The sequence below is a fragment of the Barbatula barbatula genome (assembly GCF_947034865.1).
Source record: "Barbatula barbatula genome assembly, chromosome: 19".
Classification (NCBI taxonomy): Eukaryota; Metazoa; Chordata; class Actinopteri; order Cypriniformes; family Nemacheilidae; genus Barbatula; species Barbatula barbatula.
This window is the reverse complement of record NC_136782.1, coordinates 15,202,215-15,219,806: the sequence shown is the minus strand read 5'-3', so window position 1 is coordinate 15,219,806 and position 17,592 is coordinate 15,202,215. Positions and strand designations below refer to the sequence as shown.

At 37.8% G+C, this 17,592-nt stretch overlaps 2 protein-coding genes across 2 annotated transcripts; one reads left to right on the top strand and one right to left on the bottom strand.

Moving 5' to 3' along the window:
• Positions 1–4: 4 nt before the first annotated feature.
• slc46a1 (solute carrier family 46 member 1) lies at positions 5–3,671 on the bottom strand. The gene is made up of 6 exons (XM_079481325.1): positions 3,282–3,671; positions 2,044–2,435; positions 1,453–1,913; positions 1,090–1,173; positions 848–1,004; positions 5–723 (listed from the first exon to the last, which is right to left on the bottom strand). The coding sequence occupies exons 1-6, from the start codon at positions 3,570–3,572 to the stop codon at positions 669–671; spliced, it is 1,440 nt and encodes a 479-aa protein (XP_079337451.1). The 5' UTR covers positions 3,573–3,671; the 3' UTR covers positions 5–668.
• Positions 3,672–8,689: 5,018 nt separating this feature from the next.
• Positions 8,690–17,577, top strand: foxn1 (forkhead box N1). The gene is made up of 9 exons (XM_079480890.1): positions 8,690–8,838; positions 12,444–12,584; positions 13,139–13,429; positions 13,659–13,766; positions 14,168–14,295; positions 14,420–14,516; positions 15,134–15,341; positions 15,645–16,109; positions 16,371–17,577. Exons 1-9 carry the CDS (start codon positions 8,728–8,730, stop codon positions 16,655–16,657), a joined length of 1,836 nt encoding a protein of 611 aa, XP_079337016.1. The 5' UTR covers positions 8,690–8,727; the 3' UTR covers positions 16,658–17,577.
• The last annotated feature ends 15 nt before the right edge of the window (positions 17,578–17,592 follow it).

The following is a 17,592-nucleotide window of genomic DNA, read 5'->3' as shown; positions in this document are numbered from 1 at the left end:
TTTTGGAAAACATCCCTTTATTTTCCAATTTTCACAAATGTGCATGTTACAGTGCATGTAAGAATTCTTGTTTACAGAAGAGGTTTATCGTGGCACTTTTAGATAAAGAGGAAGCATTACATTTATTTTTGTTTCACATTCAGATAATTCTTTTGTGATCATGACCCGTATGAGGCAAAAGTGTGATGTCCTGAGCTTGACACATGGCTTTTTAATAATCACACAGAATGTCTACACAGAATTATGCAAATCAAGATCACAGGCTGATAAGTGCTGTATGTGATCACCAGATGTCCAGTATGGCATTTTTTATAATAGCCGTTTTAATTTAAAAGAATTAAACTACCCTTCAAAAGAAGGAAATGTTACCTTTGCATCTGTCTTTACATCTTTAGATTTTACATCATTTGACGTATTTACAGCATTAATACAGAAATCTCTGTCAACATCACATTAGATTTAAAAATCTTTTATTCAAAAGATATAAAAAAATATGTTTTTATTTGTAAAAAAAGATTCAAATATATGAATTTACACACACATACAGTTGAATTTTAATTTATATCATATGGAAGTCTACTTTTTGTGTTCTTTAATCGCAGTCACCTTTATTCTGTTAGAATCCCAGCCTTGGTCACAGACTTGTGCTGCCTACAGTAGAAACTTTATCAGGATATCCCAGAGCGTTCACGGTTTCTCCTCTTCTCCTGGTAACCCAAGCCCCTGTACACATCACAATAAAAATAGTTTAATGCATCACCTAAAAACACTTTACCTTTATGTCCAAATGTGATATCAACTTAATTTATATCTTCATTCGATCATTCAGAGGTTTTCAGGTTCTTACCCAATAACTCCAGCTGGAATGAAGAGAATCAAAGCCCCAAAGATGAAGGGGAAACCTTTCATAAGCTGTAAGGTAGCCGGATACAAGGAGTTAAAAACCCCACTAGATACAAGTGAGCACAGACCTTCCACACATGCCACTGATGCAAACAGTGCCCCTGTGCAAAGCAAAAAATATCAATTAAAATACAGGCCTTAAGTGCAAAGACATCAGTGTTTTTGCCATTTATCTATCAGTGTTACCTTGTTCTGAGGGGTCGACCAGCTTAGACAGTTTAGATCTCAGCACTGGAGTACAGGCCATAAAAAGAAAACAAATACCATATCCTGGAAAACAGGTAAGCAGTTTCTGTAAGTTTTGCACTGTATATTCACCAGCATATTGCGTATTTACCACGTGCAGCCACTTGAGGACAGTGTGGTTCTTCATCAGCATTTGTTTTAGCTATCTCAGGTATTCTGACCTTTATCCTGTAATGTAGATCTACTCTAAAGGTAGAACATGAATTCACACTCTGGATATGTGTGTCAGCTAAATAACTTGTGACTGTATTATCTGTCAGTATTACACTGTATTTGTCATGAGGCAATAACAAGAGACCTTACCTGTGAACATTAGCGCTGTGGTGTCAGCGACTGAAATCACTATCAAGCCTATGATGTTTGAGGTCAGAGCCACCAAAGCTACCCAAGAGTCCTTCAGAAAGCACTGCATGGCCCTGAGTCCTATCAGGCTGGTGAGGTACGTCAGTTGCAGGACCGCGGAGCCATATCCTATCAGCTCAGGACCCCAGCAAAGCGGAGCACTCAACTCATAGAGCACATAAAGGTCTCTACACCCAAAATGTACAGACACCACCATAAAGAAAGTGAAAGTGTAGAGCCACAAGTTAGTCCTGCGTCCCTGCGGTTCATCAGATGTGTAGAGGCGGTAAACGGCCCGATGGTGACTGGTGGAGAAGAGCCTTGCCTCTGGGTCACGAGCAACGGATTCAGGCACAAAGAGGTAGGCATAGAGGGCCGCTGCTAGATTTGTGGCCAATACCAGCCAGAAAGGGTTGATATACCTGGAGAGAAATAATTTAGCAAAAACTATACAACTGTATATCAAATTATGTAACTGTGTCTGTATATTATTTTGAATGAAAGCATCTACCAAATGTATAAATGTAAATAAAGTTATATATTTATTCATACCCCTGCGCCCGACGCCACTGTCCTCCGATGATACTTGCAACCATTCCAGCCAATCCCAGACAAGCTTCTAATATAGCTACGCGGAAGGTGCGTGAGCTCCTGCCACTCGTGTCGGCCACATAAGAAAAGCAACCCGCCAAAATGGCATTGAAGTCCCCCGAGAGGCCACTAATAATCCGTCCAATGAGGAACCAGAACACAGGGAGCTTTAAATACATCACAATCAGATAAACGCCTGCCTGAACAGCCAAACCTAAGGACGGAATGATAAGAATCATACGCCGACCTGCGCGGTCACTCCATGGACCCAGACAGGTAACCACAAGCAGGCCAACAAGAAATCCACCCAAACTAATGTACAGGTTCCAGTGGGCAGTCAGTGTCTCGACTTCCTAGATGGGAATAAAGTTGTAAAACATTTAAATAACACCACTGATAAAACAACAAAGCATCCACGTTTTTTGGTAGGGGTGTACGATAAATTATCGGCCATATATCGGTATCGGCCGATAAATGGTCATTTTTTATGCTATCGGCAGATAATATGGGCCGATATATTATCGCGGATAAATCATAATCATAAATAAACTTCAGCTGGACGCTGCTCACAGTTAAAATACTGTACAGTATTGTCTTTTCACTTTATGAATGCGTAAATTATAGGAACAAATGCATATTGTCTGAATCCGATTGGTGTCTGAATCCGATTGGTGTCTAAATCCGATTGGTGTCTAAATCCGATTGGTGTCTGAATACGTCTTGAGACTTGTTAGACATGTGGGAAGAGCCTCTGTAATTTGTTTGTTAAATAAAGAAAATACACGAATGGTTTGAAGGTTAAATAATCTTTAACAAGTGTAAAGTAGGCTTGGTACATACTTTTAAGGGGAAAGAGAACTAACGGTTACCTTGTTTTCTGCAGTGAATCTTTTCTTACAAAGCAGTCGTACACCTTTTGTTTCAGTCTCAAGAAATGTTACGTTCATATCTAGATACTGTGTATCGGCCAATATATCGGTTATCGGCGAAGAATCAGCGGTTGTCGTTATCGACCAAAATGAACATATCGGTGCATATGTTCTTTGCCCCAATTGTTGGTAGCGTGTTGGGATCTATTCATGGGACGACATCTGGCAGACGTGAACACCTTAATCCCCCCTTGAACAATTCGCAAAACACACCATTTTGGAGAATTGTGAAATGGATTAGGAGACACAAAAAGTTAAAGTTAGCGGTACCTTCTCCAAAGGGTCGTGAACAGTCGACGCATTACATCCTCCTGCTTTTGTGCCATTATAACCTACATCTTCACTGATCCGATCCCACAGGTACTGCGTGTATAGAGGCATCTGGAGACCGATGGCGAACATAGACAGAAAAATCACGGGCTCCACGGTCACAGAATACGGACACGAGCACGGCGGAGGTCTGGCGCCCGCAGGCACCCGAAAACAACAACAGAAATGACCGGGTTCATCCGATTCTGAAGGGTCCTCCGAAAGAATAGCGCTGGTGTCGGAACTGTCCATGATGTGAGTCTTTCAACGTATCCTAACACTCAGAACAGAGACATAACAGAATACTTGTCTTCACAAACAGCTGACCGAAAGCAATTTACGGAAGCCGGCGAGTGTAAAAGTTGCCCGCCTGTTTTTAGCGCCCCCTGTTGAAACGCACACGAAATTGACATTTGATCCGAGGAATGACCAGAAATGCATAAACTTTGCTTTTAACATCAGGATTGTTAAAACCTTAAAAATATGAGGTGTATGGAAAATGGTAAAATTGACAAAACTCTGAACTTTGTTATGGAATTAATTTGACCAATTATTAAAGAGCAAAGATGCCAATTTCCCAGTGTTAAACATTACTTTTGGCCACCACTTTATTAATTTGCCTACATTATATTTGGTTCTTTTTTGAATGCTTCACACATGTCCTGCACATAGCGATGTATATTTCTGAACACCCATTGTGTTCAATTGCAAAGTAATGGCTGGAATACACAACAAAATCTGCACAGAATCCTTTTTAAACTAGACATCATGCACTTGCAGAGGTTTTCAATGTTTCAGATAGAAGCACACTAACTGATCAAATCTGCAGACTGGCACAGACTTTCTGCAACATGTCCAGACTGAAAATCTGGGCAAAATCTGAGCAAATATCTTGAAGTGTATTTTAGCCTTAAGGCAAATATTTAGCCTTGTCACTTCACATAATCGTATTTTATCAAATGTAATATATAAAGAGTTTTCCCATTCCAGTAGTGAACATGAATTTTAACATATTCTCTCCCAGCTGGGTTACACTTCCACAAATTCAGTATTTACAATCCTAATTCTTATATTAATCAGCCAGAATTCTGTATTTCAGGGAGTTTTGTGGTGATTTTGGCCCATTTTAAATTGACTCCAGATCAAGTAATAATAGGATTTGAAAAGGAAATAATTTTGAAGAGAATGTACATGGTTTAAACTCTTAATGGGATTTTTAAGGGTTTACATTCATTTCACTTGCTCACAGAAATTTTGAAAGATAAATAGTTTTTCATGCAATCCAATTTCAAAGCAGTTTACTATACTGTAATACTTAAGATACGGAAATAATGAAAAAAACATTTTGCTACATACTAGAGTTATTGATCTTCCTGAATAATGACCATTGACACACAAAAACTAGTGCAGAATGTTTCAGGGGAAACTAAAAATGAACCCTGTGCCGTGAAAATCTACCTCACCACACCTGGTGCACCTGTACTTTTTAACTCTGATGCAACACATGTCAAATTGAAACACACTAAACTAGTTTAAAAATAAACAAATGACTTGATCACATTAAGTCCTGATCCACAATTACTGTAAAAGGTGTCTGTTTTTTCTTTAAATAAACCTGCTGCATCAAATCACAAAACTCACCAAGTCCTATGGAAGAAAATTTATTACAATAATGGATAGAATTGTTTGCATAATTTTAACAGCCCAATGTGTATTCCAAACCGAATCTGTCTTTTTGAAGAGGTTTACCCAATAACTCGCTTCTACCCCACCACCACGTCTGTGCTCCACCCATGTTGTCAGTTTGTAACAGTGGGAAAAGGGCAATGTAAGTATGCCTGAGGCATTCTCATTTTACTTGCTGTCTCTCATCTGTTACACTGAAAAGCTTTGTTTTAACAAAAATCTCACATTATCTGGTAGTGTAATTACGTGCAATTTCACAGTTTTTCACAGAAGACTATATTTATTCATCTTCAGCCTTTGTGTGTTTTATATTTTACATAATGTAGATTTTTTGTTTGGAACTTCATAATAACTTTTACATTTAGATTGAAATGTAGCTATTCAATTGGCCACAATTGGAAATGTGCCAAAACAAATAACAGATTATTTATTTAAATTTATTTAAAGTAATATTCATATATATTTAGTTTTTTTTAAATGATATCATCATGTTTTATTGCTTTTTATTTTGTTAGTTAGTTGTAATTCTTTTTGAGTTATTATTACTTAATCAAAACAACCCAGCTGCAGTTTGATTCCTATTACTTGAAATGCACAGTAAAAAACATGATTATTTAAAACTGAGTTTATATAATAGCACATTCTTATTGTGATGACATGCCCCTCTAATCCCCGTACATAAAGAGACAAAAAACTATCTGAGAAATAAATGACAACTATCCTCAGGCCCCCCACGTCATTAGCAATATTTGCATTTTTAAAATGTCGAAATGGTGCAAAAAGAAGTCATTGAAATCTGCAACAGTCTTTTCAGCCACGTTAACCTTTTAACTCGTGTTTTAACTACAATGTGGAATCCACAATTTGTATCACAGCCTCTAGTGCAAGGTGCTTGTTTGAGTGTCACTTACTGGAATTTGACAAGAAATATCCTTCAATGTTACCCTGAGGGTTCTGTGCAACAGTGGTCAGTCCTGTTAGACACCTTACTTTCTGATGAACGTACAACACAAATGCGGTGGGAAATGAATAAATACCTTCTGCAAGAGCAGATAAACTAGTGGCTTTCTATATGAGCCTGAACACGCGTTATGCTGACAGCTCTGCCCACACCAGCACATAAACCCTGGGGGTAGATTGATGACTGAGATCCACATTTGGAATCAATCGTATCTTCACATCTCTGTTCGAAAGGAAATGTATATATGATATTGTGTTGTTACAGGCTGTAATTACACAAATACTTCATAACAATGTGCTATTATGTGTTATATACTGTATGGTAAAGCTCTTTTTATTGTCCTGGGTTCAGGGTGAAGGGGAGGGCTTGTGATGTTCAATAATGTGTCAATCACATACCTCCCGGACACAGCTTGGGTTAATATCATGACTTAAAAGGACAGTTCACACAAACATTCTGTCTTCATTTACTCATTTTCTTCCAAATCTGTATACATTTCTTTGTTCCGATGAACACACAGAGAGGTATTTGGAAGAATGTTTGTAACCAAGTTCTTGTCCACCAAGAACTTGGTTATATGAGTGTCTTTGTTCTGTTGAACACAAAAGAAGATATTTGGAAGAATGCAGAAAAGCTTTTGACTACCATTGTCATTTTTCCTACTATGCTAGTTAATGGTGGCCAAGTAAAGTTTGATTACAAGCATTCTTAAAAATATCTTTCTCTGTGTTCATCAGAACAAAGAAATGTATACAGTTTTGGTACAACTTGGGTGTGTAAATGATGACAGAATTTTGGGTGAACTGTCCCAAGATCATCTTTCATATGAATTATTGTTTGTTTGTACAGAAAGAGCCATTCTTATGACATCAGCTACTAACTACTCGGGATAATGTTGATTTTACAGTATCATACACGCAAAAAAATACAATCACTAAATATGAAAATTGTGATATAATCTTTCATTAAAAAGCAGATAAGTCAGACTGACAGATCACATTATTGAGTACAAATAACTTTACTGAGAAATCACTTTGACAGTAAGAATAAAAAGTATATAAAAAGATTGTTATACAAAAATGCTTGCAAATGCATGCAAAAACAATACACATTAAATAAACAAGCAACTGGAAATGACAGACACTGATTTAGATTGATTTTCTCTACTTTGCTGTTTGTACATGCAGGTCTTCAGAAGGTCCTGTCCAATGCCATCTCGTAGGATTACAGCACAGAAACCTTGATTGGTTTGGAGCAAGTGGATGGATACAAAAATCAAATCCTTTCATTCAAGGAGATGAGCTAGGATGAGTGGATGAAGATCAGGGGGTGAACTATGAGTACTGTTAACCCTTGTGACCCTGTCTCTGTCCAGATCCAGCGCATCATAATGATTTCTACTGAGGATGGCGGAACCACACCTGGGAATGTATTTTCTAGAGCGATGCAATGTTAAAAATTTTGCTTTTTTATGAACATGCCTTTATATTTAAAGGGAGAAACTCAAGCTGTTTAAGTGTGATAATGATACGTGCAAATTTTACGGCTATTAAGTTCAGCCAAAAGTGAATACCCACCCTCATCAGTGCAGGTGCTGCAAATGTTTTTGAAGTTGTAAATCATCTATAGTTTTCACTCTCGACAATACAGCAGAATAAAAGACAGAACACATTCTAATAAAACAATATTGATGCATATTTGCTTTTTATTATCCTCCTACAAATGGGTGACAACAGATAAAACATTACCGTTTTTTTAAATCTGTACACGTATTGCACAAAGATGTGTAATCTTGCCTGTTTAGTCAGTTGGTTTTCAGCACACTATGAAGGAAAGGCTAATGTTCTTGTGTCAAAACCAGGGATCAGGAGAGGACACGCGGACTATTCACTATGATCAGTTACCCCATCGCAGCTTAAGGGATGTTATTCCAGGGGTTTCTTTGCGAAGAACATTGAAACAAGAATAATCAGGATACCTTGAAATATAATAGGGCAATTGAATGTTTTGAAAAAGTATTGCTGAAACGGCATGTTGAAGCATTACGGCATAATACGTTATTATTGAGGCACATAACTTATATAGCCATTGAAGTTTATGTACGCTGTAATTACTTACTCAGACGGTGATGTCCCAAACCTGATTGTAGATAATGCAAATAAAAAAAATATTAAAAAAATCCAAATTTCTTTAATACCCCTATTGTGTTGAAATGTTGTGTGGTGGCCCCCTTGACTTTATTTATGCAGTATATAAAAGAACAGAAGACATAACAAATGCACATGCTTCACGCGTTTGGTTCACGTGATTCACATCACAAATGTGAATTTTTTATTGAACATTGTTAAAAGACCTGACAGCCATCTTTCACTGATTCACTTGTTCTTTAGTGTTGATTACCTGACACGATAAAGCCTAGATCTGCCCCACCAAGCACTGTCACATCAGCACTTTTTTCAATTGTCTTCCACTATCACTGTTTGTGTTTCCCTCCGCCCAGTTAATCCCCCTTCTCATTAGAATATGATTTTAATACAGCAGCTCACGAGAGCCATGTTTCGTCCTCCCAGGTTCACTAGAAGGGTAGGGGAAGAATTCACCTGTACTGACATTCATTTTCCCCTCCCTCCCTCCCTTTCTCTCTCTCTCTCCCTCTCTCTCTCTCTCTCTCTCTCTCTCTCTCTCGCTCTCTCTATAAATACCTGTCTCATTTGTTTTGGTTGTCAGTAGTCAGTCACTATAAAAGCAGAGTGGAAACTCATGAAGAGAGAGATTTTGAGAAGATCTGCAGCCAGTTTGCAGGTACCTGTGGACTTTAATCGCCTGGTTTACGTTTACAGTTGTTCGGGCCTGGAAGCACCACACGCATTGGTAAGTCTTCATGTAACTCTATGCAATTGTGACTACACATTCAAGTGCAAAATATATTTCTTAAAATCCAGGCTATATCATATGCGTCTGACTGGAGTTTCAAACTAACAGCATAATACAATCTTAGAAGACTTCTGATCACTGAAGCCCACACAGACATATAAACATCTATGGGCTCTCTTGTAAACAGCTTTCTCACTCATAGAAAATTTTTAACTACTGTATCCCATTTGGCAACTGTAAATAAGTCATGGAGAAATATCCCCCAGGCTTCTTGTAAGGCTTGTCTCCACCTGGATGAAATCTCCGCTGAAATGTATTGAAAAAAGAGAAGAGTAAGGCAGGGCAAGGCAGGTGCAGGGTCGTCTTCCTCTGGGTGCTGAATTTAGGCAGGGTGCCCATTCCCTCTGGATATGATTAGGGATGTGTCTGATTTAACGTTTAAGAAATGTTCTCATTACTTCGGAGAGACTCTTAGCTGCCAGTGACCTTAGCACGTGTGTGTGTGTATCAGAAAACCTGTTCTAGCATGTCTTCCCTCCCACATGTTGGCTTACGGCCAAAGGGACTGAGCCTTTGAAATATTCACAGTTTAAAATCTTAGAGCTGAGAGTGACTGTATGTTTATGAGGCATGGGATAATAAATATGATTTATTATTGAATGAGTAATGATATAAATGTTATATTATAGATATACGTTTCCAGCTGTGTTTTGCATGTTTTTGTAATATATTGTCTGTTTACAAGCACTAATATAATTGAGGTATAGAGTTGCTGCGTACAGTTGAAATGTATTGTATTAAGAGATGACAGCAAAATAATGCATTTGTTTTTATGTTGCTTTTTACATGACAGCTATATGTACAAATGACGAATTGTAATATGTAATTTACATATTTTATAATGTTGGAAGAAAATAAAAGTATTTATATTAAAAAGAAAATGCAGTCAAACAAGGCAGCTCGAGGTGTTTATATCCTAAATCATTACTGCAAGGCTTTTTATTTATACCCTTTGACTGATGATAAATATTTGATCTTTCAATTCCATTATATTGACATTTCAATTCTTGTTTTACATTTACAATTATTCATTTATCAGACACTTTTATCCAGAGTGACTTGAAATGAAACCCAATGATAAAACCTGTTTTGGTTTAATCTATGAACAACTAAACAGTTATGAATTCAGGTGTACAGGTGGCCCATTGCAAAAGAACCGCGAATAGATGTGCAAACAGCTTTCCTACCTTCCAAAAAATATATAAATAAAATAAAAAAACACATGGTTCTCAGAAGTGTCTTAGATTTGCAAATGTTTAAGGCTCTGTCCTTAGTATTTTAAGAGGACTTTGTAACCTGATCACACTTGAGGAAATAGAAAGTTTATTTTTTTAAAGCACCAGTTTGTTCCCAGTGATGACTATTCTAAATGGTAAATGGCTAGATGGATGATGCATGAGGAAGATGCAGTTCATTTGAAATGCCACTCAAGTGGGATGAGAACGGTTCCAGTGGGTGGGTGTGGCTGTATAGACATGCATGAAACAAGCTCAAAGTCAGATGAATGTTGATCAGTTTTAAGATGAGTCTTGAGAGAGGTATGATACATTTTTATGCCAAAGAAAGTAGGTCTACTTTTAGATATATCGAATACTTGTTTTTTTAGGTCGTTTTAAATTAATGTATATTATATTTAAAAAAAACCTACTTGAACCTGTTTTTAAGGATGGGGCAGCATAGTCTGTTTTACTTGATTCAGAATTCAGCAAATTTTGGCTTGCATTAAAGATTCCCAGACAACACACAAACCAATAAAGTCTACCCAAAATGCCAGTATAGCGCTGAAAGTATTTTCACATTTATAGAATACTTATTCATAAATAAATGTCTAATGGCATTAAGTCACTATAATGCAATGGCAAAATAAATAGTTTGTTTAACACAAGCACACCTTTCAGGAAAGCCAAGTCTTTATACATGTAATGCAATATCCTCAGCATCAGTTAGAATTAATTGTAATATTTGCTTTTTGTTATTAGATGGCACTTCATTAAATCAAATGTTTTTTCTTGTATTTATATCACATTATATATTGCAGTTAAACTATACAAACACTGTCACCCTCTAGACAAGAATTGTAGATGAAAATGTTCTAAAATCACATTATATTGCTCGCAGAAACATCTTAATGCTGTCAAATGCAAGCAACATAAATTGATACATAAAGGACAATTACCATTTATAACATAAAAATATAGATAAGGATTGAAATGTGATGTGTCCTACAGGTCAAGTACTTTAATATGTAACATAAAACTTGCTTATTACGCCCGCCCATAACTTTACTTATCTGTGCTCAGCAGTTTTCTCTTCTTAAGAGTGGAAATGGTTTGTATGTCGACCATAACAGGTCGGGGGATCAGTTAAGTCACAGATCAACTTCCCTTCCGATACTGAATTACACTCTGTTTGAGATGGCACAAAACTCCCTCTTCTCCATTTCATTTTCACTAACACTTTTCTGCTTCTCCTTCATGGTTTGTTGGTGATTTTAATGAGTTTTTGGCCCTGACACATTCTGTTGACAGTAGATGAGAGTAACTTAAGTTTCCGTGAACACCGGATATACTGGATAGTCTTGTGGCCTTATGTTTAAACTGTTAAGAACAGATTTTAGAGCAGTGAAGTATAACAGATCAATAACAGTTTTTTTTCTGCAGCAGGGTGATGGGAACATCACTTATTGAAAATGCTTATAGACAGAGATTTTAGTTACAATTTGTTGCATAATTATGGATTATAAATGTAGGTTTGGCCAAGACAAAAGAGAGTAATTTACTGAAAAGTTACTTTATTACATAATGTTTTATTTATTTAAAGGGATAGGCTACATGAAATTTATTATTCGTTCATCACTCCCAACCTGTATGACTTTCTTTCTCTGGCACAACTCAAAATAAGATATTTTAAAGAAATACTACATTGGCCCTCATTGACTTCCATTGACATTTCTCAAAATATCTTCCATAGGAAAAAATATACAGGTTGAGGTTTTGAATGACACGAGTGAATGAGTAAGTTTTTTTATTTTGAAGTAAAATATTACTTAGTCATTCTTTATTCACTTTTGTCCATAAACCACTAAAGGAGATTTTAGGCCCCATTCATTTTCCTTGCATGGAAGAATATGTTGGTTCATTTTTGGGTGAACAAACCTGAGGGATTGCGATGGTCTAAGATGTCATGTTTTGACTTGCATGTGAAAATTCTTTTCTTTCTTTACAACATCACAAGGATCTAATTTGCATGTTACATTCTGTGTGTGAGTTATATAACTAACCATATGATGGACAGTTAGACCCCAGCTGTTACAGAACCCTTTAGTGGCTGTCATAGGAATCCACGGTATTCATCTTTGCAGGTGTGTTTGAACAGGAAGTGATTCTATGAAAAGCACGTCCCTGTGATTGACAGCCCGTATTGAATCAACCAGACATTGCATTGTTTATCAATCAATATCGCTTTTAACTTCGGGGGCTTGATTACGTCGTTGTATTTGTGTCAAAATAAAAATGTAAAACAGTATTTTGTTCTTTTTAAAGAGGCAGGCTGAAGGGACGATGTCCGCTGAGCCACGCGGCCTGTCTTTCCCATCCACAAGCAGCTCACCAATACCATCTCCAAGCCATCTACACTCATTTGACCACCTGGAGATACCCGGATTTCAGATGCCAGAATCACAGGTATTTAATAAATAAATATAGATAGATGCATAGATAGATTTTAATAATCCTTAAGGTAATAAATCTTCTATATCTGAACTTAGATCGAAGAATCTGATAACATGTTGCTTCTTTACCTTCAGTCTAGACCTTTCTATAGTTGCCGCCGTTTAGAAACTGTTGCCCACCAGCTGCTCTCATTACCACAGAGTGTGAAATTTATAACCATTCGATGAGTACATGAACCCCTGCACAAGGCACTTCAAGGACACAGACCCTGAGGCAGAAATAGATGTATATAATCCATTTGATTTTATATTAATTCATTATGGCCTGCAGGGAAGGGCTGCATGTCACAGTACATGCTTTTATAGACTCTTAAGCAGATCAAAGATCTGTGCATGCTACTGCATTTTTATGGAAAACATGATTTATTTAACCTTAACCCACAGTGCATAAATTGGTATAAAACAGGAACATGGAATTTGTTTTTATGATTAGTGAGCTAATATGCATGTTTTATACAGAAGTATTAAATCTGCTTCTATAATATGTTGTTTTATAATACTCTACAGTGTCACCAGGGCAGTGTTGGTGAGGTATTTGCACCGTACTCTCATAGAGAAAGCGCTCCCTATAGGCAGAAGAGCGCTATTGCCGAGCGCTTTCGCAGACACAGCGTAGATGGGGGTCCTGTACAGGCACACGGTTTGGCAGAGAACAGGCACTTCCATCCCTACAGTCGGCAATGCAGCGAAGGGGCTGTTCCTGAGGCTTTTAGGGGTCTCAGGGTGGCAGCTGCTGGACTGGACGAACAATCCTCTTGGACTCCATTGAGCTCTGATGTGGACACCACCAGTTTCGTGGTAAGACCAAGCGGAAAAGAGTAAAGAGAAAAAATATAAACGGAAAAAGGAGAGGCAAAGAAAAATCAAGCTAGCCTTTATGCTACAAAGAAACGAACTTGCCAGGGGCAAAGACTTAAAAGCATAAAGATCTGCCAGGCAGATGTGCTAGCAGATGGCCTTATTAAGAAAGAAGCATTAACATTTGATATGTCAGCACTTAATAGATCATGGTCTGCTCTTGTGGCAGGGAACTCAGCAGCTCTGCAACGAACCAGAGATGAGATCTGAGGAACCTCCCAGCTACACTTCAGTTACCCATCAGATGTACAGCACACTCAGCCCTGTAGAACAGCAGGTAAACCTGATTTAAAGGGATGTTTCACCCCATCATATACTCACCCTCTTGTCATTTTAAACCGTCATGACTTTTCTTTCTTCAGCAGAACACAAAAGAATATACTTTGAAAAATGTTGGTAAACAAACAACGGCAGTACCCATTGACCTGCATTGGTTTCGTGTCTATAAAATAGAAGTGAATGGGTACTGCCGTTGTTGGGTTACCTACATTCTTCAAAATATCTTCTTTTGTGCTCTGCAGAAAGTAAGTCTCTGTAACACTAATGACACCTAGTTGTCTAATGTCCAATGTAGTAAATAAAGTGTAAACCCCCCAAAATGTATAACCATAGTAAACCACTGTATGCTGTAAATCAAAGGCATATGTCTATATCGTGATTTTTATGTACCATCTCCAGTTTTCTGGTGTGTACACCTCAAGAGGAATAGACGTTGTACCACATTACTGTAACCAAAGTCTGTCTTCACAAACATCTCCGGACAGTTCTGCCCCGCCGCTGTACCCTAAACCTGTCTATTCTTATAGGTACGTGTATGCACCGTTTTCCTATCAAACATATCATCATTAATATCAAGAAATATAATCAAACAATCATCAATACCCCACTACAACTACTTTAATTTTTTGGATATTAAATATTTCTTTGTAGTATTCTCATCTTCCTGGCTTTAAGGAACAGCAAAACAGGCAGTCTGCCAGTAAGCGAGATCTACAGCTTCATGACGGAACACTTTCCGTACTTTAAGGTATATACATCATTATCTGATTTTGTAAAAGTTGAATATACATTTATATGTGAACTTTTGATATCCTGTAGGAGAGCATGTCTAATGCATGACTAATGTAAGAAATAGAAAAATGCAAACAGGGTAATGCACCAAAGCAGCACATCCTCAGGCTTCATGGAACACACCTGTCATGGCACGATCTCTATATAGTATGCCTGATGGTTTGATTCACCCTCTACCTGGGGCTAGGCTGACTCTGTGACACTATTTTGGCACATCATTGGGTAACGGAGACCAGTAAAGAACAACATAACTTCGATTTACTTGACTGAAGGGATGTAAAGAAGCAATTCCGTTGAAGAGCAGAATTATAAAATGAATGGAGCTTGGGTTACAGTGATGGAAAGAAGCCGAGTTCACTAAATGCCACACTGTTGTCTGATATGACATCATTATGAATTAAACTAAAGAGTGAAAACAGTTTCAAGCAGTAAATATTCAAATGTTCTATGAAGACAATACTGTATTTACATGTAATCCTATTTTATAACATCCAGACTTAATCCAGATCCAGTGTTCTCTATTATTACCTAATATATAATTCTAAAACTCATATTTTATTGGTACTTTATCAGACAGCCCCCGATGGTTGGAAGAACTCTGTCCGACACAACCTGTCATTGAACAAATGCTTTGAGAAGGTGGAGAACAAGAATGGGAACTCCTCTCGTAAAGGCTGCCTGTGGGCGCTAAATCCAGCCAAAGTGGAGAAGATGCAGGAGGAGCTACACAAGTGGAGGCGTAAAGATCCTCTCACTGTACGCCGCAGCATGGCCCGACCAGGTGTGTACAGGGGCGGTTTCATGGGAATCTTTGGAATATTTTGGGCTGAATGAGGATAGTTCAGAAAACTGGGCAATTGGGAAAACATTGATGTTTTTTGTACATCATGTTAACATGCTACTTGGGTTGTCATGTATGATTAAAATCTTGGTTGGTCTGCAATAAATTACCCCTTTTTTATTTACTACTGTGATTCTGGTTAAATTATATATGTATAAATGTATTATATAATAATTGTCATAAATATTATAATATTTATATCATTTGAGGCATAAAGAATCGATGTCATTTTTATTATTACAGAGGAGTTGGAACGTCTGCTTGGGGAAAGACCTGAGAAGTTAAAGAATCTTGGTTCTTACTTCAATTTACATAGCCATACACATTCCCACCCCTTAAGAGTTAGCATGCATCCATCCTATGGACAACCACTTGTCCATGAGACCAGTGTCCAGCATCAGAAATCTCCCTATAGCCCTCTGCCATCTCAATCTGTCCACCCACCTCCCCCATACTTATCCCCAGACTCTTCAGCTTTCTCCTTCAACTCGCATGTCTCCCAGTTGCCCTGCACTGGGAATCCTCCCAGCTCCAGGACTGGCAATCTGAATTCACCATTACCAGCTCACACCCCGCCAAGCTACAGCACCACCCTGCAGGCCGGTCATGGCACAGCAGGATGCAGTATGCAGGAACTTCTGCTGGAAGGGGAAATCAATAATGATGTTGACGCATTAAATCCCAGCCTTACAGACCTACAGTTACATGGTAAGAAGCTCCAAGGGGCGGCTAGTGTTCTCATTTACTCACCCTCTAGTCATTTTAAGTAAGACTTTCTTTCTTCTGCAGAACACCAAAAAGATATTTTGAAGAATGTTTTTAACTGGCACCCATTCACTTGCATTGGTTTTGTCTCCATAAAATGGAAGTGAATGGGTGCTTGTGCTGTTCAGCTTCCAACTTTCCTCAAACTAAATTTGTACCCATATTCAGGGCACGTTCATGTAGTGTTTCCTGTGTTTTCTAAAGGAAACCTTTGGGAGGAGCTAAGGAATGACAGCCTCGCTCCAGATTCGTTGGCACTCATGGACACATTGTCCTCCCCATCTCGGCTTATTTCCACTCAAGCAAGAGGTGACGTGGAGCTATACAGCTTTCCTTCTGGAGAGTTCGGGTCAGTTGGGACCGAAAACAGGGTGCAAGGCAACATTTCGGAGCTGTACCTGAATAGGCTTTACACGGCTGCTTTTACCACGGCAGACAGCATGCAAGGTCTCCGCTCCACATCAGAAAACACTCCCATTACTCTCTTATGAGGATTAAACCCTCTACATGAATCCAGTCCTCATGCAGACAATAACCGAGCCGCTGCTCTGAGACCTTTAAGAAGGGGTCCTTTTAAGAATCCTTGCTGTTAGCAAATACGTCTGTCAGATCCTGTAAAATGAGGCAAAACACAGATATACTTTTTCACACTGTGATTCCTATGCTGAAAATGATGACAGAGTAATAAAGGTTTACTACATTGCTTTTGTGCAATTATGATACTACTGATACTTTCAATGTTTCAGCTGGTAAGATTTCAATGAGGCATTTCAGGCTTGCTGTGATGAATGAGTAGTTTAGTTTTTATAGTCAGTTTTGATTTCTGTTTTTGCATTTGCCATGGCAACCACAGGGGGCGTGGTTGTCTTTATTACAGTAAAAAATGCTGGGCTGTTGTCAACCCATGGTTGGGTATAATATGGACAAAACCAGTCCTTGGGTTATTTTAATTAACTTAATGCTGGAGTCACAACAACCCAGCATTTTTTATGTGAACATTCTTCCAACATAAACACATAGAAAAGCACTATATCAAGTTAAAAAGCCACTTCTTAATTGATGGAATTAATTATCTCCCTGCAAGCATATGTTACGGTAATATATAAGATTTCTATTTTTATGTCAACAATCCTAAGTACCAAAATTTTGATTAGGGAAAAATATAACTATAAGCCTTATTATATCCAGACTGTGGATCTGGTGGACATGTCAATTATGTACAATCTTTTAATAGAACTAATATGAACATATGGCAAATGTATATCATTTTAAGTGATTTCCTCCCTGGTTGTGTTATATATTATTCCTTTAATTGTTTACAGTGTAAGTATTATTTTGTCTGAATTTCAGCACTATGTAGTTTATGCATCAAGGTTATTTTAGTTTACTAAAATTAAAACTTTGAAAACGTCTCTGTTCATTGAAA

What these genes read in the sequence shown, in the direction of transcription:
- foxn1 (XM_079480890.1), top strand. Translation starts at nt 8,728, where the DNA reads ATGAAGAGAGAGATTTTGAGAAGATCTGCAGCCAGTTTGCAGGTACCT. An exon ending in TTCAGATGCCAGAATCACAG is followed by an intron (nt 12,585 to 13,138) that starts GTATTTAATAAA and finishes AATACTCTACAG; the next exon opens with TGTCACCAGGGCAGTGTTGG. An exon ending in TGGACACCACCAGTTTCGTG is followed by an intron (nt 13,430 to 13,658) that starts GTAAGACCAAGC and finishes CTCTTGTGGCAG; the next exon opens with GGAACTCAGCAGCTCTGCAA.
- slc46a1 (XM_079481325.1), bottom strand. Translation starts at nt 3,572, where the DNA reads ATGGACAGTTCCGACACCAGCGCTATTCTTTCGGAGGACCCTTCAGAA. An exon ending in TTCACGACCCTTTGGAGAAG is followed by an intron (nt 2,436 to 3,281) that starts GTACCGCTAACT and finishes ATTCCCATCTAG; the next exon opens with GAAGTCGAGACACTGACTGC. An exon ending in ATTCCAGCTGGAGTTATTGG is followed by an intron (nt 724 to 847) that starts GTAAGAACCTGA and finishes TGATGTGTACAG; the next exon opens with GGGCTTGGGTTACCAGGAGA.